This window comes from Anthonomus grandis, chromosome 11, assembly GCF_022605725.1.
Source record: "Anthonomus grandis grandis chromosome 11, icAntGran1.3, whole genome shotgun sequence".
Taxonomy (NCBI): Eukaryota; Metazoa; Arthropoda; class Insecta; order Coleoptera; family Curculionidae; genus Anthonomus; species Anthonomus grandis.
In genome coordinates, this window is record NC_065556.1 from 2,550,365 (window position 1) to 2,573,114 (window position 22,750).

General features: G+C 31.3%; 1 protein-coding gene across 1 annotated transcript in view; it reads left to right on the forward strand.

Annotated features, from left to right (window-relative positions):
* The window catches only part of LOC126742041 (kin of IRRE-like protein 3), a 419,654-nt gene that overhangs the window by 94,533 nt on the left and 302,371 nt on the right, over positions 1-22,750 (forward strand). The window contains exon 2 of the mRNA XM_050448568.1: positions 16,555-16,777. Coding sequence (XP_050304525.1) covers positions 16,555-16,777 — 223 coding nt within the window. The remainder of the gene's footprint in view (positions 1-16,554; positions 16,778-22,750) is intronic.

A 22,750-nucleotide genomic window follows, 5' to 3' on the forward strand; every position in this document is an offset into this window, starting at 1 on the left:
TTAGATTTTGCACATTTTAATTTATTAAGGATAACGCATTATCTATGTTAATAGGGGACAGCGAATACTAGACCTAAAACATTGTCGTTTAATCCTCTTTTTTTCCAATAAAATCTTTCGATAGTAGAGTTTGTATGAAAAATTCTAAATTTGTTTAAATTTTGTCGGCTTCTAATTCCTCTGATGGCTTAATAAAATGATGTCTGCCTGGGTTTATTTTATTAAGCCAAAATAATAGGTATGTGCCGGTATAGAATAGCTTAGGGATTAATAACTGTTATAAGATTGTTATTATTTAGTTAACTAATCATTAATTTTGTTATTCTATTCTAATAACTCTAATAATCTAATAACTCTATTAAAGAAGAATTAATTAATATCATTCATGTGTAAAACTGTTTGGGTATAATTTCCATTTTTAATAATACACCCACTTAACAAGGTTTATTAACTTTCCCTGGGATATACAATATTTTATTTTAAGATAATTTCAACATTCACTCATTACCCATAAGTTATAATTGAACTTAAAGTGTAATTATATTTATTATTTTCATTTTATAAAAATTAATCATTAATTACATTGTGTGGATTTTGCCTCTAAAGAATAATAATTTAGTTTTTTGTACTGTATAAAATGTAAATAGGGTTATGTGAATAATGGATTGGGTTGGGTTAATATAGGATAGTCCAAATTGTCTTTACAAGAATTAAAATATTCAAGTCTAGAAGTTTTTTTAGTTTTAACAAAACTAAGTAGCACCTATGATTTTTTTTACAGATACAGACTGTGACTTATAGTAAAACTTTACCTAGGAACGTCCAGCTTCCAATAACTCTGCGCTACTATCTGCAACACTTAAGTACAAATTTCAAATAGTGCAATAAGGTTCCTTAAATCTTGCACCTATTTAATAAAAATAATACCACAGGCATATCACATATATAAATAATATCAAAGCCAAAAGAAACTCTATAATTTTGTTTACGAGGCTTATCCGGCTCAAGTCCTGGCTAATATCAGGTCTGTAAACCACCTGGTGCCTCGTTTGCCATAACCAACAAACATTACCGTTAATGCGGGTGCAAATAAACCTATTTGTCCCTGAGGTTTAGTCACCTAATTGGCGGGCTTTTCCTTTCCTCGGTTTCTATACATTTTCTGGTTTTTCAGTTTCGGTCCGGTTTAAACGACTCAACAACGGTTTCCCAGAGGCGGTTTCATATTTCCTTTAACTGCTTAGCGATTTTTTTGTTTTGCAACGAATATTGTTCTTAACGATCGTTAGGAGAAATCCGTTTACGAGGACTCGTTTTGCATTATAACGGTACCCGAAGGGCGTTTTACATTAAATTTTGATGCGTTATAATAACGTGCTCGGTTTTCGATTTTGCGGGCCGTTATTACCGAATATGAATTTTACAACAAGTGTCGTAAAAAATAATCGTGGTTGAGTGATATTAATTGTCGCGTGAAATGTTTTATGATTTTTTAAATTAATTTTTTTTAATTAAATTTGAAATCCAGTCTAACATAGCCAGAGACGATGTATTCTTTGGGTGATAGTCAGCGTCCATACATTAGTTTTTCAGAGAGATGGAACATGCCTAACACCATAAAAACCAGATTTGTTTAGCTTCAGCAACAGTATTATGTCCTAAGTAATATTGGCATATTTGTATACAAGGTCTTCTGGTCAAAATATTAGCATTTTGGTGATGTTCACCTTTTTTTAGGTTCTATTGTAAAGTCATATTCCTAAAGGCTTTGAAACCACTTTACTATTTGTCTGCCAGTACTCATTTTAAATATCTAGAATTGATGAATGATCTTTTTTCGTAATATCAATTTTAATAAAAAATCCATAATTTTTCTGTACTATTACTACTGGAAGTGTCCAAAGCTTCTGGGATGGTGTATGTCTCTAAGGAAGTCCTTGTTTTATTGGAGCGTTAATTCTTGTAATTATTCGATAATGCATCAAATTAGTACTTTTAAGGTGACTGTCGGAATTATTAGCATTCCTCATGATCGGTTTCAGTTGCTTGTAATATCCTTTTAGGTATAATATTTGAACTAAACAGTAAGTCTCTTTTGAATATAATGTCTTGAATGGAAGCAATTTTTGACCATAAAGTATGGAGCAATCTTTTTACAATTTTTCCACCAGTATCTTCGACCAAAGCCTGTAAATTAGCTAATTTTGTCTAGTTTCATACAATTTAACAACTCTAAAATTTCTTTTATATTCACTTAAATGGTTCTCCCGTGTGGGGTTTGCCAGTCCTCTATCGGGCGTGTTCCTAAGTGGCGGATAGGGAAAAGTCTATCATGACTTAAAATATGGGTGGTATCGAGGAAATTAAATACTTGTGCTTGGCACTGAACAACGGCAGCTGATTATTCCAAAACGTAGATTTTTAATATTCGAAAGAGAATTATTTGTAATAAGTAATGCTGGAGCTGCATCCGAGAGGATTGTGTAAGCCGTTTATTTATTTACAGACATTTGACGTAATTTTTTTAATTATTTTTAAAATCTTGCAATACTTTTCATTTTTTTTAGGTTTTTAAAGTTATTTTTATTTTAATCCAGGTTTTTTGAATGTCTTCTGGTTCTATTAAAATTCGTTTTCTGCTTTTTCTTTTCTGTTAAAGGTATTTTAATTGCCTTCATAAAATTTCAATTCTAAAGTTGATATAGTTTTAAAGAAAAACTAATTTTTTGGGGCTAAGGTTAGGGTTTTGATCCAATATTCTAAGAATTCACTTTCCTGATCCATTTGTATATTAATGTTCGGTCCAACATTATACCGTTGATTGAATATTTGGGAAGATGCGCAATCCTGTGTTAAAAAATGTCCCCGGTCGACTATCGGATTGCCATCGTAAAGCTTTTTTTTATTTTTCATCACCAATGACAAAGGAATAGTAGCACACTTAAATTTAGTTTTACCAGAACGATGTAAACAAGTTTTCTTGAAATCCGTACACAGGGAATCTTTATCAACATATCTACAAAAAACTATATCACTAGTACTATAAACAAAACAGACAAAAAACAAATCAAAACGCGAACTATTTTATACACTTATAATTTCCTTTTTCGAAGTTTCTTTATACTCCTCTGCTTTCTACCACCACTATTTAAGTCTCTACCATTTTATCTTCCATTTTCTATCAATATTTGGTCTTCAATATTTATTTATTTATTTTATTTATTTATTTATTTATTTTACAATACAAGCCTTACAGGTAAATAAATACCCATCTACAAGGCAGGAAAGACCTTCAAATACATAAATATAACTTATGCTAACTAAGAAAAATGTATCTATAACTTGTTACAAAAATCTTCTAAGCTAACTAAAACTAACTAAAAAATTGCATAAAAAGTAATAAGAGGCATAGAAAATAAGTAACAAAAACGATCAAAACCTAATGTGCTGACTATAAACCTCAATTTTTATTAACGGAAATGGCTATATTATTTACAACAAATAGCTTAATACAAACTCAGGTTACTTGTGGCTTAGTGTTCAAGTGAGCGACATAAGGCTTCCTTTGTAATATTGAAAATGTCAAAATGAGCATCATTATTGTAAATACTACACATGGTATAAATTGGTAAAAATTTAAGTAGATTTGTTTTAGGAGTAGGGAGATGAAACGTGGTATGATATCTATTATTGAGACGAGGCACAAAAAATATAATTTTGACACTAATGGCGGACTATCGATTAGATAATTAAGTAATTTATGCAATGTCATAAGAGCAGAATAGGTTCGTCGAGTTTCTAGGGAACAAATATTAAAACGTTGAAGCAGATCATCATGTGGAAAACCCTGAGGTGGGTATACATTATCACACTTAAAACATAAGTATTTTAAAAAGCGCCTTTACACTTGCTCTAGATTATTAATGTGTACATTATAAGCCGGCGACCATATCACCGAAGCATATTCCAATCGCAATCGTACATATGTAAAATATAATGTTTTTATGGCATCTGGATTTCTGAAATCCTTAGTGCTTCTATAAATAAATCCATATGATTTTGACGCTTCTGAGACTACTGTGTCAATATGGTATGAAAAAGACAGTTTGGTATCAAAGTACACTCCCAAGTCTTTAAAAGAATTTGTGCGTATTAATGTAGTCGTATTTAAAGCGTAGTTAAATAATAACGGTTTTAATTTGTTAGTATATGTCATAAGATTACATTTAGAAACATTCAACTTTAGACCATTTTCTACACACCAAGCATTTACCAAGTCAAGATTATACTGCAATCTATGACAATCTGCGAGATGTCTTATTTTATTATATAACTGGATATCGTCTGCATAAAGTAAAAAATCGCAATCTAATTTATCACCAATATCGTTAATAAAATAGTTAAACAGTAGCGGTCCAAGCACAGATCCCTGCGGGACACCAGAAACTACATCATAGGAGCTTGACCTTTCGCCGTATAACTCCACGTACTGACTTCTACCACATAGATATGAGCGAAACAATTGAAAAGAGACAGCTGAAAATCCAAAATTACTAAGCTTATCAACAATTAAACTATGATTCAATTGATCGAAAGCCTTGCTAAAATCCAGGTATATAACATCCATCTGTTCCCCATTATCAACTGCCTCAGCAATATTCTGAGTTATAAGCAAAAGGTGTGTGCTCGTAGACCTTCCTTTAAAAAATCCGTGCTGTTGGGGAATAATAATATTTTTGGTTAACGGAAAAACTCTATCGTGAATTAAAAATTCAAAAACTTTACAAAAATTGTAAATTATAGATATAGGTCTATAATTACATATATCGGACTTATTACCTTTTTTAAATACAGGACAAACCTTGGAAACTTTCCATAATGCAGGAATAGACCTCGATAAAAGACAGTTGTTAAACAAAACAAGTAAAGGCTTTACAAGTATATGCCTACAGTCCTTAATAATAAATGCAGGAATAAGATCCGGTCCTGTTGTAAATTTAGGTTTTAATTTGTTTAAAGCATTGAGTACTTCGCGTTCTGAGAAACAAGAAATATTTATATTAAGAGAGTTATTTGGGGTATGATGAGAATTAGGGTGTAAATTATTATTTAAAAAAGATCGTTTAAAGTAGTCAGCGAAGGAATTAACTATTTCAAGGGTACCCTTTATAGGAGTGTCCTTGTAAAACATATCTTTAGGAATATCTCTTGTATTTTTTTTATTCTTTATAAAACTCCAAAATTTATTAGGATTATTTATGATACTGCTTTCTACATTTGAAACGTATTGATAGTAAGATTTAGATATATCTCTTTTAGATTTATTGCGTAACAAGTTTATATCATCGATTCTTCCATATTTTTTAAATTTGTTGTAATGAAAACTCTTAAGCTTTATATCCCTTATAATACTATTTGTGAACCAAGGTGGAAAATTTCTCCTAGGTATATTAGGATATTTTGGTACAAAACTGTCCAATTCATTTAATATTAAATCATAAGACCTTAAACTGATGCTCCACAGAAACCGTAGCTTCCATAAATGACCAATCAGTCTTTGAAAAGGCATCTTATAAATTAGGAAAATTAGCTTTTTTAAAGTTAAATGCATTTTGTAGGTTAAAAAGTGTCTTACGCTTAAAATTCATAGAGTGGCAATATTTTAACGAAATATCAAGAGCAGGATGGTGAGTAACTTCGGTTAACAACGGATCCAAAGATTTTTCCACTATGCAATTTTCATTATTGTTTATGACCAAATCAAGAATTCTGTTATTTGAATTTTGTATAGAGTTGCTTTGATTGCAATTAAGAAAAGTTATAAAGTTTTGCAGTATTAAAATATGCTTATCTTGAGAATTGTTACAGTTAACGTAATTAGGTAGATTAAAATCACCCAATATGCAAATATTATTACCAAAAATGCAGTCAAGGGATGTTAGACACTCAAACAGATTTTCCAAAGTTTCAGGATATACTGGAGGAGGGATATACAGCAAATACGAAGAATAACTAACGGAAGATAAACTAAAATTGACGAGAAATCTAATACAATCTTAACACCAACAATATCTATACTGGGCTCAAGATCAACACTTTGATTTACATCTATAGTTTAAACTTTTTATTAACGGCTATCAGACAGCCCCCACCTCGTGATTTTCCAGTATTTAGAAAATCTCTATCGGCTCGAAAGACATTGTACACAGCCGCAACCACCTCACCATCAGATATTGACGAATCGAGCCATGTCTCAGTAAGCGCCATTAGATCATACCAACACGCAGAGGTGCTATTTAATAAATCTGCAGTCTTTGTTCTCAAGCCACGTACGTTCTGATAATAGACCAAAAAGCGCTTACTAAGTCCGGTACTCGAAGCAGTTTAATAATTTTGGTTGCTCGCAGTAGGCGCCATCAATACGGGCGGGGTCAATGCAGGAGCATAGTTCAAAATCGTTAGATGGGCAGGTACAGAAGCAGCACCTTGACCTATGAAATTATCGATTAATTGCTATTGGCCGAGAATATTTGCCCCTAGTTTTGCACACGCATTCTTGAAAACCGAACAGACCGATATATCCCAAGCAGCATGATCCGATTTGACAGTGTTGCCACGATTATGAGAATTATGAACACAATTAGAACATTTTAATGTGGAAGATTTGCATTCTTTTACTGAGTGATTTTCACTACATCTGGGACAAATTTGAGTTTTAATGAAATTTTTTGAAGAATGGTTAAATTCATTACAGTTAAAGCAGCGATTTACTTCAACACCATCAAATACAGAGCACGCATCATATCCCACAAAAACAGTGCCCACCTTTATGATCCTGTCATATGTCGCTCTATCTAATTGAATAACAGCCTGAAATAACTTGTCGCTTTTTTTTGTCGTACATATTTTAAAAACATTACATATGGATTCAGAAAAAAATACATCTTTATTTATTTGTTTAATTAAATTAAGAAATTCGTCATTATTATAATTATTAATATTCATATTAATATTATTGATTTTATAAGCAAATTAACCAAAAAACAATGAAATCATTATCACACTAACTATAACCTCACATTCTCACTTTATTATTAATTTACAGAGTGGCTAAGAGCACAGTATCGTGCCTCTGACTGCAATATTATAGATACGTAAATGACAGTTGGAATGCAAGACCGCACTGCCTAGAACGTAGGACCTATAAGCCCCTTATTAAATATAATCTGTTCCTTTTTACATAATTAGTTTAAAGTATAATAAAATTTAAACCAAACATGTAAAAAATGAAATGTAAATATTAATTTATGTTAACTTTTACCTTTTGAGAAAAATCAAAATAGTAAATCCCCTTTTGAAAAGAACGCAATTTTTTCAATGTAATTTACTAAGGATATATCACATTTTCTTTCGGTTTATGATGGTCAAAATATGAATTTTAGCACAGATAAACGGATTCAAGACTTAGTATAACAAAACCCAAAAATGTGAATATCCCCTTTTGAAAAGACACTCCTCAATTTTCAACGCATCTGGGAGTTTGGCACAAACACCCTCATGATCTGATACACATATTGCACACTGAGTGCACTCAATATGTATCGTCTAACTTACTGCAGAAATAATTAATAATAAAAGATGACGACTGAGTATATGATGGCCGTGTTCAAATAACTCGTAACAAATAACGACTAGTAAAATCTTTCTCCAACCAAAACCTTTTGGTCACATTTTTTTAAAGGAAAGTAAGAAGTGGGGTTCCTTCTCCACCTAAAAATCCTTAAAAATTTTATGAGACTTTATTAAGCCTCTCCAGTATAAATATTACGTCACTTATAGCCCTACAGCTTCACTTATAACACATCATAAATCCCACTATTATATAACATAAAAAATAGAGAAAGGACGATTTTTTATGTCACATATAGTAAGATAAAGCTCTACCCGTTGGTCATTTTCTTTCGGCGGATCGAAAATAGCCATCAATTTGAAGACAATCCCGGCTTGTTCGTGTCATCAATCTTTTGCTCTCATCCGGGTCCCGTCATATTTTCGGATAGACCGGCCGGAAATTACTTAATTATTTTTCCCCGGGATTTTTCCTATAGTAGTTTTCTATCGAGGATCACTTAAGGGTTGTTGCGGTAATGGGATTGGAAAGGTTTTTATGGACCTTGCGATGATTTAGTGCGGAGAAAGTATTTTTTTGGTAAAGGAAAAAACTTTTGGCGCCATCCTCATGTTTGAATTATGTTATTATGGCGAAGTGATTATCAGTCGGTAATAATTTAGTACTAAATTGAAACTTTGTTCTAATATCGTAATTTGATATACTAAAGATATTCTTAATAGGTGTGATTAGTTTTTTACTTCAGCCGGTCTGTATTCACATCAAGGATGACGTAGAGTTGGTATAAGATAACCGGGAGGTAACTATAGAATTGGACCAGTCCTATGTACATAAATTACTTTTCTTATTAATTATATAAATTCAAATCACCGCTATGCTGCCGATGACAAAAATTTAAAAATGTTCATAAATTATAGTTGACACAGATGAGAAAGTTTGCATGTAGTCTACCTGTTACTGAACGGCCTGTTACTCCACGTGTACCTTTTAGTAACGACGATCAAAATCAGTGCTCAGACTGTTCTTGCGTAACCATGCATAAAGCCTTAAACTTAAAACTAACTATCAGTCAAAAACTTTACTGTTAGCCTCTTATATCTTAATCAGCTGACCTGTTTTTATCAAATACATTTTTAAAAGTCCATTTTCTACATAGGTAGCCCGAAATAATAGCTTTTAACTGAAAAGCGGCAAGGCATGATGAGAACCGTGTTGGTGTGGAAATTTTAACAAAGCAATAGAAATAAAAGGGACGAGAGATTCGTTAGCGAAATCCAAGTTTACGAGAATTACGCCATCGCCCGCCAAGAACTGTATTCTTGCGGAATTAATACAAGAGAGCAGGCTTCAAAGTTGAAAAACTTTAAGATGGGAGTTTGTTGGTTGAAAGTCCAGTTGAGAGCTTGTTAAGTTTTTTGCTTTTTAACAGTTATACCTTCGTTAATAATAGTAATAGCAGTAAAACAAAGAACAGTAATATAAAAACCAAATCGCGTCAAAAGAAAATTAATATTGAACAATTTTAAGCTGGCCTATCAAAGGAATTTATAAGGTGCAGCTATTATTTTAGCAACGTTGTCATATTATTTTTTAATATGGAAATCTTCGATTCTGGAAGATTCAAGAAGTTAAAATTAATAATACAATTACATGTCATTCCATTACACTTACAATCCTTAAAATCTTTAACTCTGAAATAATAAATCAGAAAGACAACAAAAATATATTCTGCAATTGAAATAATGTAAAACCATTATATGAAATTTGATAAATTCAAAAAAATAATTAAAAATCAATACTATTGGCAACATGTTAAAATTCAGATCCAAGGAATATTAACGGGCGTCATCTGGCCACTCTCGCATTTTTGTGATTGGTTGATTTGTGAGCAAGCGAACATTTTGGACGGAGGCACCGGTATGAAGGTTGAATGTGGCGGGGCGGAATAGTCTGCCACCCAAGATGGCCGATTGATTCTGATTGTCTAATTTTTGACGCCAAGCCTCATGATTTTCTTCCAATTTAAAGTTTTTAAGTAATTTTATAGCTTTTTGTAGTTTTTTTGAGTTCTGGGTTGATACATTATTTTACAAACGTGCCAACATCGAATCATCGTGCAACTACATAGAGCAGGAGACAGGTAAATTTCAATTATGACATAGGTACCTAAGTGTTTTCTAATAATGTTTAGGTGTATCTTGGATGTATTGTCATTTTTCAGGATATAATTATAGATTTAATCCCATTTTGGACATATCTATGTCACTGTTCTCAATTTAACTTTTTTTTTACAATTCAGTTTTAATTCTTGAACCTTCACCGGGAAAATATGAAGTATTTCCTTTTCCTTGTCTTCATCTAGATTAAGATATTCATACAAATATTCTTTATTCACTAGTTGATATATGAGGAATTGCCCAGACAGTCACAGAAATCATAAATTTTTTTAATTGCCATTGAATCCATCCTTACAAAAATCTTGTCTGTCATGTAAGTCCGACTAAAAATGTTTGCTCCAAACACTTTTCTGGTTCTTAAGTAGAAATGATATTCACATAGAGTACAATACCTATTTGTTCAATTTAACGAAAACAGATTGACATATACTTCTCAAAAACTGATTTCCCTAATCGACTTAATCCACCTTAATTAAGTTTCTACACATTTATGGATGGATAGCCATGGTCATTTAGTCAATTTAGAGAAAAAGTTTTGGTTGGTTTATAAATATTTAAAGTATAAAATCAAAAGCCAACTTCAAAACCACAACAACAATCTTTAAGTATTGGTCATTCTAAAAAACAGAAAAATATTTGACAATATAAAAATCCTGAATATCCTCATTTAATACTCATAATCCTACACCTACACAATCAGAATAATTTTGTTTTTAAACTTTTTAGCTAAGATTTTAGTATGTAATATCTTATTTTTTAAAATACCTAAATTACCTGAGACATTTTGAAAGTAAATGCTATGCTTTTTACAGTCCTATTTTATTTTTACTGACCCATAATTAAATTCATATTATTAGCTTAAAGTAAAATTATGGACTAATATCAAATCCTTTATGGTATTATTTAGAACCTTAATAATTGTAATCATAACTAATGTGATAATCAATACTTACTAATAATGAAAACTTATGTATTTTGGATCATTAGGATGAAATACTTTTAGGAGATTTAATTTTAACCCGATAGAATATATAATATTGTATACACAATACACTGTCTTAATCTGTTTTCTTATGTTTCATGTTGCATACTTACTGGAGACAACCCCACTGACTTGTGACATCTTTACCCTATTGTGACTAATCAAAAGTTATATTTTGTTTTTATTTGCTTATACTAAAAAAATAAAATGGAAAAAAACATGCATATTAACTCGTACATATGTATTTGTGTTATATCTAGTCATTATTAATTAACTTATTTACAATGAAAAGCCAGATTTATTTCAAGAGATAGGTTCAGTTTCTGTCTTTATAAGAGCTTATATTTTGTTTTCCATAATTTGTGGATATATATTATTTTATTGCAGTTGTATAGATGGTTAAAAAATATATATGTTTAATTTTTTATTTAGGTATGTTTGTTACATATTTCTTATCATGTTTTATACTTATGGAAACAAAAAAAGCAGGTAATTTTTTTCTGAAACTCCAGAAATTAGGATTTTCAGTTAAAATATGCTTTATACCTGCAACAATTCTATTTTTTACATAAAAGGTGTTATTAATACCATACTTACAGTTTGCAGTATTTCATTTAGAATATATTGTAACTTTTTTATGCATTTTAAAATCCTTTGTTAAATTTATTTTAATTCATCTTAAAATAAAATATTGAAAAGACAATTTAGCTTTGTTTTTTTTTTTATTTCAAATTTAGTCCCATATCTATCGGGCCAATTTATAATTCTTGGTAAGTATCTATAGCTAAATATCTTAAATAAGCAATGTCTTGAGAACCAAATTTAAATTAAATAAAATTTTATTTGATGTGTTAATTCTTGATTAAAGTGATGAGGGATGTCTGAGATGCAATATTTTAATTTTTTCTCAACATTTAAAATTAACGATTTTAATTAAATGTGGGTATTTCTAAAATAATAGTATATTGTTTTTTTTTAATTAAAATAAAATTCTATTTAAATATATCTTATCACTCGTCAGTTAACGCATCAACTTTGTAATGCAACTGCAAATTACTTGAAATTTAAATACCAGGCAATAGATCAAGCTTAAATTTCCCGCCACACGCCACCCAAGATGGATGCCCCCGTCTGTGTCAACAACGTCAATAAAGCTGTCAACAGAATTTCTGTCTGTTCATTAGGCAACACACATTTCTCTATATTTGTGTTCTGTGGACGGAGGTTTCCCAATGGCAACGGCCAGAGCTGGGGCGCGTCATCACGTCGTTAGACGGTGAACAGCGGCGGCACTCTTTTTAAGCAGAAGTTGGTTTAGATAGCGCGTGTTAAATAATTTGTTTTTTTTATGGTTATCGTGATTGTTATTTTTCTGGTTTTTTGTTGATGTTAATGTTTTATTGTTGATGTTATATTAGTTGTTATCCTCGTTGTTTGCTAAAAAATTTTAAGATTTTTCATTTAGAGATTAAAATGAATAAAGCAATAAAATAAATAAAAGGAAAGCATTTGAATGGTCAGGCGCGAGAAGTAATCGCTAATGTCTATAGAGTTTGCGATAAAGAGGCTTCTACAAATTATTTTAAATTACCTTTAAAACGGAAATTAAGCCGAGCTTCCATGTACACTGGGGTTAATGAAAGTTCGATAAAAAGAATTAGAAAAGAAGATGAACAGCGTAGTATAATAATTTCCGATAACCACCGCATCCGCTCATCTGTTCTCACGAATTTTGAAGTAGACGTTGGTGTGATTAGGAGCATAGTACAACAATTTTATGTAGAGCTAAAACAAGTCCCAACTTTAAAAAAAATTAAAAATTAACTTAATGCTGATGGTGCCCATTTTCCTTTCTCTACAGAAACACTTCGAAAAATTTTAAAGGCTAATAGATTTTTTTGGCGAAAATGTCAAAATAAAAGGAAAATATTAATGGAAAAACCCCACATTTTGCATTGGAGGTACAAATATATCCATGCTATTAGGAAATATCGCCAAGAGAACCGCAATATTTATTTTATATGGATGAAACGTGGGTGGATAACGATCTGACCGTAGGAAAATGTTGGCAAAGTTCTGATAAATTTGGAGTTCCGAGTAACATTAGATCAACTGGTAAGTTGGTGAACATAACTTTAATAATGATGAAAAAATAACTTTGTGATGCTAAAATATGTTTATTTTATACATTTATTTACAGGGCGTCTTATTGTTGCGCGATCAAACAATGGATTTTTGGAAAATGCTTCTTTAGTATTTAAAGCGGGACAAACCTCTGGTGATTATTATGGCCAAATGAACCAAACTAATTTTACCAAATGGCTTACAGAAAAGCTGCTACCTAATACACCTGCAAACAGCATAATCGTTTTAGATAATGCCCCATATCACTCGGTGTAAAAAGACAAGACCCCTACGAAATCTTCGCTTAAGCAGCATATGATTGATTGGTTATCTAAAAAAAGGTAAATATCTTTAGTTACCTATTGCATACTGTAAAAAATACATATTATAATGATTTATTGCATACGCATGCGCATTTCTAAATATTGCTTCTAAGATATTTTAATTTTTGATTGAAGTTTTACGTACAGAAATTAATTCACACTTTATTTTCATTCGCTTTTCTGAAAAATTAGCAAAAATTGTTTAAGAGAAAAAGGTACGGTTATTTCTTAATTATTTAACTCATGCAGAGCAGTATAAAACTAGTTCGGTAGTCTCACTGTCATAATTTTATTTCATTTTGTACAAAAATTGTTTTTTTTTTAGGAATAACTCATGATCCGTCGGCAAGAAAATATGAGCTTTATGATTTGATGCAAATGCATAAGCCTCCTAATGAAAAAAAAAATTATGTCATTGATAATATAATACGGCAACATGGGCATACGCCGTTAAGGACACCACCATATATGTGTGAGCTTAACCCAATTGAACTGGCTTGGGCTCAAGTTAAGCGCCATATACGATGTCGAAATACCTCTGGAGACCTGAGCCTCACTAAATTAAGGGAAGTATTGGATGATGCAATAAATTCTGTTACCCGTTCGGATTGGGAAAAAATTTGCCAACACGTTATCCACATCGAGGAGAAATATTGACGGACAGACTATATGATGGAGGAAATTGAAATATTAGTAATAACTTTAGACAATGCTGCTGAATCAAGTGATAGCGACCTTCAAACTGATAATAATACTGATGGTAGTGACAGTGAAACTGAATGATAAAAACAGCATATTTTGTATATTATATATATATATATTTTAAGGGTCAAATTAAAGTTTATTTTCACTTAATTCTGCGTTAATACATTTTTTGTTCGTGTAAAATCAAATCGCACGCCACTGAACACACGCGGAGGTCTGTTAAAGTTAAAGGGACGTCTAAAAAACGATTTTTTTTTGAAAATTTTTACATACATTGTTGAATTTAAATTTAAAGCCTTAAGTAACAAAATTCTGCAACTTAGAAGAATTTACATCACTTCTTTAGGTGATAAACACAAATTTCCACACGCAAATCAGGAATATCAAATATGTAAAATCGGACTGAGTGGTTGGCGCACATGTGGAGTTGGGATTGCAAAAAGGGATTGGAACCTTGGGTTGGCGCTAAATAGTGGGTTAGGTAGTCGTTTGAGCCCTACTTAGGGAATGGGATAATAGTTAGAAAATGGGAATTATAATCACAAACAGTGTTTGTATAATTATTCCTAGTATAATTATTTCCTATAATTCCTATGCTTTATTCCTATTCCTAATGCCTATAATGAATTTAAAGATATTTATTATTTTCACTATAAGTTAATGTACATTAAACCTCATCGTTATGATTTACCTATTAATAATTAAATATCTTAAATTTAGGTTTTTTTTTAAATGTATATTTATTATATGTAAAATTACATAAAATATCAAATAATTTAAATAAATAATACCTATTTTTTAACACCTGATAAATGTGTTTTATTCATGTAATGTAAAATCTAACTATATTATGCCTTTATTATCTAAAATTGAGTCCACAGCCAACCCATCCAACTAAAAAGTGTTCCAGGCAAAACCAAAAAATACTACCGGGGACGTAGTGAAGCCACTGCCATTTTTGTCAATAAGGTTGTTGTTTTATTTTTCTTGTGTGTAAATTACAAAATATGTAATTAAAAGGGGTACAAAGCGATAAAAAATTATATAAATTTACAATAATAACTTTAAATTGCCCCAATATATATATTTTTTAACTATAGCAAAATCAAGAGCTAAAAAAACCTTGTGCAAGTTGGCAATAATTACGTATTTAACGTATGTAGAAAAACCTTTATAATTTCCAAAATTTTGTATTTTTTCCAATCATCCTCACTTTTTCATCAATATTTTGACCACACTCAACATTCTATGTAAGAATTTTCAAAAAAAATCGGTTTTTAGACGTCCCTTTAACTTTACCGATCCCCATTCACGAATGGTATTTTGCAATAAACCACATATTAACATTTTGACATTGCTTAGCCATCTAAAATTAAATTATTTTAAAACATGTATCACAGCTGAGCTTCTGAACTAGTCTCTTTTTTAGTATGGCCAAAAAATTCTCAAACAAGGTTCGGTGATGTAGAGAGCCATGATAAAAAAATGGATATTAATTTTCATCAAAGGCGATTGTCGCAAGGAGGACTCAAGGATTGCTTATCATTAATCGGGAAATTTAAGTAGTCTTCCTTGATTCAATATATTGCTGGTTCTGGTTACTATTAAGTTTGTCCTTATAGAAATGTCCCAAACTCTCAAATCTTATTTTTTCTCAATGAAGGACCAATAAAACACTTTTTCACTTAAACTGCTTACTAGTTATATTAATACTGAATATTTAAGGAAATAACGAAGATCAAGTGTCAACCGATTTCAGTCAGAATAAAAAATAAGAACGAGACGTAACCAATATTATGAAAGGCAAAGAGCAACCACAGAAAACAAACCAAGGATTTTCAGACTAATTCTCAACAGTGAACAATCACAACTCTTTGTGTTCTGTGAGAGCAACTGACTTCTATTTTTACCCCTCTTAATAGCCAAAAATAAATCCCAGATACATTAAATAATCGTATGAGGGTTTCCAAGAAGTATAATAAATTATGTTTTTGTTAGGGTTAAAGTTGGCCTATAAGAAATTGTCTTATTGGTCGGTTATTAGCCGGCTTTTAAATTGGAAATCCAAACACTCGTATAATCGGTTTGAGGTATATGGTTTCAGACATTTTCACTTGAAGACTCCACAAAACCGATCCATTAAAGTGAGATTTCTTTGAACCCTCATGCCACAAAATAGTCTGGAGCATCGGCGAGTACTCTCGATGTTTATTCACATTTCTAAGTACAAGCATTCCAATTGTATTTTTCTTGAATTAAATATCGCTGAGAATAATGTTGGCAAGGTCTTTTACCAAGTACGATCTGCTTCAAAGAAATTACCTTACTGCTGACCTAAAGTCGATTTAGAAATGTGCAGCCCACCTCTTATATTTTAATAGACTTCAACGGTAAAATGATAAACCTAATGCACATATAGTTATTGTTTTTATTATCAAAGTAGATACTGAAATCTGACCACACTATAAGAGATGTATTGCTTATGTTTTTAAAGTAAATTATGCAACTTAGAAAGGAAAATCTTGTACTTGCTTATCAAACATCACTTTCACCTCCATTTTTTGTCCCTAAGCTTATCAGCGCACGCACAAAGCTTTTCCAAACTGATTTCAGATGTCTCCTCAGGTGTCATGGGTGCGACATCGAGACGTCCACCTCCTAACTGTTGGAAGGTACACCTACACCAGCGATCAGAGGTTTAGAGCGATTCACCAGCCTCACTCCGAAGATTGGACCTTACAAATTAAATATCCACAGCATCGAGATTCCGGAGTTTATGAATGTCAAGTGTCATCCACTCCTCACCTAAGCCATTTTATTCATCTGACCGTTATTGGTAAGTCATTTATTTATTTATTTATATTATAAATAAATGGGAGCAGATCGATCACGAGAAATAATAACAAAGACAATAATAAGTAAACAGCTGTTAACATAATACAAATGAAATAAACGAATATGTCAGGAAAGACTAATTTTTAATTTTAAAGTTATAGGGGGTCAAAGCATGATTGTGAAATTAATTTAACCTGGAGACCCTTGTGTAAGGTCAATTTAAAAATAAGGCGTATTTTAACTTTAAATTTGACCTTCATATGATCCGCCACTTAGAAATTGCAACCTATAATATAGATACATATTTTTTTTTAAATTATGCTTACCTTAAATTCAGTATAAAAAATCAAATAATTTTTCAAAATAACTTTTGTACAATAAATTCAAGGTGAACGTTTCGACACTCATTCTTTGACACCCTTTGTTCCTGATAGTTATCTGAAACTTTTTTTGCATTTCAACTTAAAATACTGAACTCTAGATTAAAATGGAATATTATAATCCTATATATGTAACTGTGTTAATAATTGTTAGTTCATGATGCAATTATATAGGAAAAGGTCAAAAAATCGAATTCTCATTTATATGTAAGGTACTTGAGGGGAGTAAGGCCTATCTAAGAAAAAAATTAAATAAAGTGAAAGACTGTAATGTTAATATTTAGTTTAATACACCAAAGTGCATATAAGGTCATATTAATTTTAACAAACTTAAAAAAATAGTCTCTAAAAAAACAAGAAAACAAAAAATAAATATTAAGAAAAATAACGCAAATCGGCCTTATTATCCGATAGTGGCTTAATAAAGCCTATACATAAAAATGGCACATCGTTAATTGGGCGAAGTTTAGCAGCCATCGGGACACTCAAAATCATCCATGTCATTGACTGTTAAGCCAACACATTCCTCATGGTACCATTTAAGACATTTGCTGCACTGCCTCATATCGGCCTGCCTGTCTTCCTCACATCCATGGCAATACCATTCGGTACTTATTTTTTCCCTGGAGCTTTCAATATCTTTATTCAATTTGGCACGACTTTTGTTCTCCTCGGTAAAAAGATCTCTAGTGACTGGAGTTCCTTTGTAGCTTAGAGCTTTTTTTCGATCTTTTTTTCGATTTTTTTTTTAGATTTTTCATTAGTTTTTACTGGTGTTGGCAAAAGCTCATTAAAAGAAGTGACTGGTTTTGTTCGTCTCTTTAATTTAGCAAGAGGGATATGGTCATCAGTCGAATCCGAGTCGGAAGAGTAAACATTGGAATAGGAAAATTTTCCAGACTTATTGGATGCCATTCCAGACGGACCAGGTTGAGGAGATTCAGGTGGACGCCTATTTTCTTTGTTGGTATCATCCGGTGCCGGTACGTCTAAGAGAATTGAAGGAGCAAATGCTGTTTCTGGAATTACCACGGGATTTAATGAAAACAGACCAGTAGCCTTAAAACCGTTTATAATATTACTATGTGTCATGCATTTAGACCAAACATTTGAAAGTATGATGTTAAAACGTGATTTGGTCAGCTTTTTGTTAGGATTCTGATCCAAGAATAATAATACCTCATTATCCCAATGATGCTCAAATGAACGATATACAGATTTGTCGAGGGGTTGAAGCTCAAGTGTTGTATTCGATGGCAAACAGTAGAGATCTATATTAAGTGAGTCTCCAACATCAACAATTGACAAATCAAGATGATAAGCTGCAACATCAAAAACTAAGAGGCAATTTCCTGGACTTTTGTATCGGGCTAAGTGCTTGAGGAATTCTTTAAAAAGTTCGTTAGTTATGTAGCCTTTACTTGTTTTTTTCACTAGAGTTCCTGGTGGCAAATTATCATGTAATTCTGGCTTTAGCCTCTTTCCTTTAAAAATAATCATAGGAGGTATTGGTATTCCAAGGGCATTGACACATCCTGCAATTGTCACACTCTCTGCATGTTCTGACGATTGAAAGTGAACACGTTTTACCCCTTTCTTATAGCTAAAACGGTTGGCTGGTGGTAAATAGTAGAGCGGCATCCTTTTTCATCCATACTATAAACTATTTCAGGGTGATTAATATTTTTGAAAAATTATCATTAACTATAAATTTATTAAGTTTTTAAGCCCTAGCTGGATTCATAAACTGTGCTTTTCTTTTAGAAATTACAGGATTTCTCTTCATAAAAGCCTTTAGCCAGTCTTTACCAGCAAGTTTTTAAGTTGTATTAAATTAATGAGCAATTTTATTATCTTCACAGAATCTGAATACCAATCGACGAAGGATCCGTGGAGTCACAGGTAGACCTATTTCACTAAATCTTATTATTCTTTTGACGAGATCAGCTTCTTGTTCTTCTTTTAAAATAGATTTACGACATAGTCTTTTTATTAGGATTCCATTCTGAACATGATTTCAAATGGTTCTTCTGGGGAATATTAAACCTTGCCGCAACCCCATATGTACTCAGAGTATCGCGTTGAAGAGATCGAACTGCTGATATTAAGTCCTCCTCGCACCAAGGTGCCCTTTTAGGAGGCATGATGTTAAAAATCACTGAAAATAAAACGAGAATAGTTTAGAAGTTTAATAATATGTTAAAAAAAACATTAATTTGTCATGAGGATAATAAGGCCTACATGGAGGGTAAATAAGGCCTATAGCTTATTTTTATAGGCCTTATTACCTATTCATGACGAAATATTATGTAATTTTATTTAAATTATGTCGGCTAAACTTAATCTTATAAACTATTGAAATCACAAAATATAAATTTTAACCAAAATATCTGCAGCTATAAATTAAAAATACAATTATAAATACTAACAATACTTACGTTTTTGTTCGTTGTATCCTTATAATATCACACGCGGCGACCCGTTGACACAAGTTGTTGGAACTTACTGACGCCCGAAAGCGAGGAACGCGATTTAACTATCTTAACAACCAAAACGCCTTTTTAAAAAATATTATTCTATTTGAAAATTAATTAATACAAATTACATGCTAATTGTCTTAGCGACTTCAATTGACTAACTCGATAATAAATAATGAAACAGTTTTGTTGTAATAAAATGCAGGGTCAGCAGCTAGTGGCTTCCATGGTTGTACAGGGTGGCTCGTCACATAACTCCTCCCTCCTAAAATTCAACTTCATGGGCTAGGGTGGAAGTTGAACATCTCCAACATTGGCAGCTTCTGGATTGGTCGATCTTTTCGAACATCTGGTATACAGGAACTTCTTGTAGCAGAAATAACTAGTTACAAATATTAACAATAAATAAATAAATATCGTCCATAAACTAGGGCTTCCAATTATTGATTGTTGTTCGATTAGGTGAAAGGGCGGATTTTGCAAAATTTGATGTTTTACAGCATGAAGTTCGTCCAATCTGATGTCGTCAAGGTGGATTTTGAAACTTGAAGATTTTTCTTCGAACGTTGGTTCCACGATTCTTGGAAGTATCATTGATTGGATGCTTACAATTGGCTTATCGATCAGGAACTTCGCTTGATTGGTAACAATTTCACAATTTTGAGGTACGTTAAAAAGGAAACTGCCTTTTAAACGAATTGACTCAATTTGTTTATTACAGTTGAGTTTAATGACCTCTTGATTAGGAAGAATTCCAATAAACTGATTGGATTCTTCGATGCGCAGAATCTTGGATTTGGTAGCAACTATTTGGACCTTTTTGCAGGTGGAAGTATTTTTATTCTCCAAAAGCAGGATCTCACAGGGTGCTTCGTCAGTAATATCTTCAAGTGTCATCTTCTGGCATATATATTGTTGTCTGGTAGCTTTCTTGCAAGGGTCGCTCGTGAAGGAATAGTATAGCTCATTTTTAAGCAAAAATTTATTTCGTGGTACAATCGCCTTAAATTGACTCCCATTAAATATTGGTGCAGAATATAAATGATAATATGTAAAAGTAAAAGGTTGCATAATTGGTATTTTTAGGAAATATGTTATTTTATTATTTACAATATAACATTCTATATCGATAAACTTTTGAATTAAAAATGTATTGTCTAATGTTACTGCAAAAGGTAACTTTTTATTATTTAATTGTTTTTCGAGTTTAAGGAGTTCATTATATAAATCTTTTGTTTTTATAATACTTGGATGCATCACATTTATTTTTGCAAAAGAGATAGAATTTTCAATATCTTGTAAAACAGAATTAATAACTTCATATAGATTAATTAATTGATCTAAATAATCTTTGATAACCAAATAATGTCCTTCAGATCCTAAAATCAATGAGTAAATATCATTCATTTTATTTTCCAATATTTTTTGATTATTTATAATTTTGCTTATCGTAACATTAAATTGATCAATAACATTTAAAGATATTTTATATTGATTATACAAGTTATTTGCTAATTTCCCTTGGTTTTGTTCTAATTGTTTTATTAACGTATCATACCGCTCTCCATCTGATGCATCTAAATTACCACTAATTGATTTAAATATTGACCCTAGTCCATTGATTAAACCTCTTTTTACTCTGACATTAGGTAATATTTCATGAAGCTTTATATCTACCTTATCTTTAATTAAACTTAAAATTTTTAGCTGATTAAGAGAATTATTTTTATAAAAATTCTTATCATTTTCTAATACTAAGGTTAAATTATTAGTTTTCTTATCTAGTTGTCCTATCTCTAAAATTAACCGATTAAGGTTAAAATAATGTATTAGATTATAGCTTGATTCTTGAATTTTAGCAGATCCTAAATTTATTGGAATTAAGCCAGCATGGCTACTTAGGTTTCTAATTTCTATATCGTCGTTTCCTTGCATTCCCACGATGAACGTGAGCAATCTAAAAGAAATAAGATAATTGAAAATAAACAACTCTAGTCGTTGTTATCAAAGGAATAAGGTTTCTTACGCGGTCTTTCTAAATTATTCATGTAAATCTTTTTATCAAGTTCTGTGGAAACCGTTTTTTGAACATTATCAGTAGTTTTAAGAATTGTCGGTTTTTTAAAAACATTAGCGGTTTTTTGTCTTATGTGTTTTCTCACATATGCTTGCTGATCAGGTGCAAATATTTCAGGGTCGTCACGATTTTTATTGCGGGTTTCAATTACAGTTTCTTTATTATGATGTAATTTTTCATTTATTTGGGAATAGAGCAATTTAACTTTTTCTTTATGCGAATTGACATAATCGTTAATCAATAGTTGATCAAGTTTTATATCAAAAGGACTATTTTCCGTAATATGGCCATTAACTATATCAATTGGTTTAAATTTTGTAGATGAGTGGATTGTATGATTATATGCGAGAACAGAGTAAATCATTTTTTTATTAGTGGGTGTCTTTAAAAATCCAGTGGTATTTAGAATTCGAATATGCTCTAAAATAGTTGAATGAAATCTTTCTATCATACCATTTGAATCAGGATGATTTGGACAAATGAAATGGATTTTAATTTTGTGTATATCAAGTAATTCTGAAATTAATGAATTTTTGAATTCGGTTCCATTATCGGTAATTATTTGTTTCGGTACAGAATGGTGGGAAAAGAAATTTAATAAACAATCAGCTACTTCAATAGATTCGGCTGTAGAAATTGGGTAAGCTTGCGCATATTTTGAAAAAGAATCAATTATAGTTAAATACTTGTTTTTTTCAACAGTAAAAACATCAATGTGGAGAATTTCGAATGGTCGATTAGCTGTCGGTGTAACATTCATTTTTACTTTGACTGGATGGCGTTCATATTTACATTGTTGACAGATTTCACAATCATTTATAAAAGTTTGTACAGAATGTTTTAAATCAAGCCAATAGTATTTTTCTTTAATCCTTCTTTCAGTTTCATCTATTCCTCGATGGTTTGTTTTTGATTCATGATAATTTTTTATAATTTCTTTTATATCGTCTTTGTGTGTGACATCTATTAATTTAGTTAAACAACGCTTTAATTTTAAAGATGGCCATTTAAATGTTTTTCTGATGACTTCACAAAAAGGT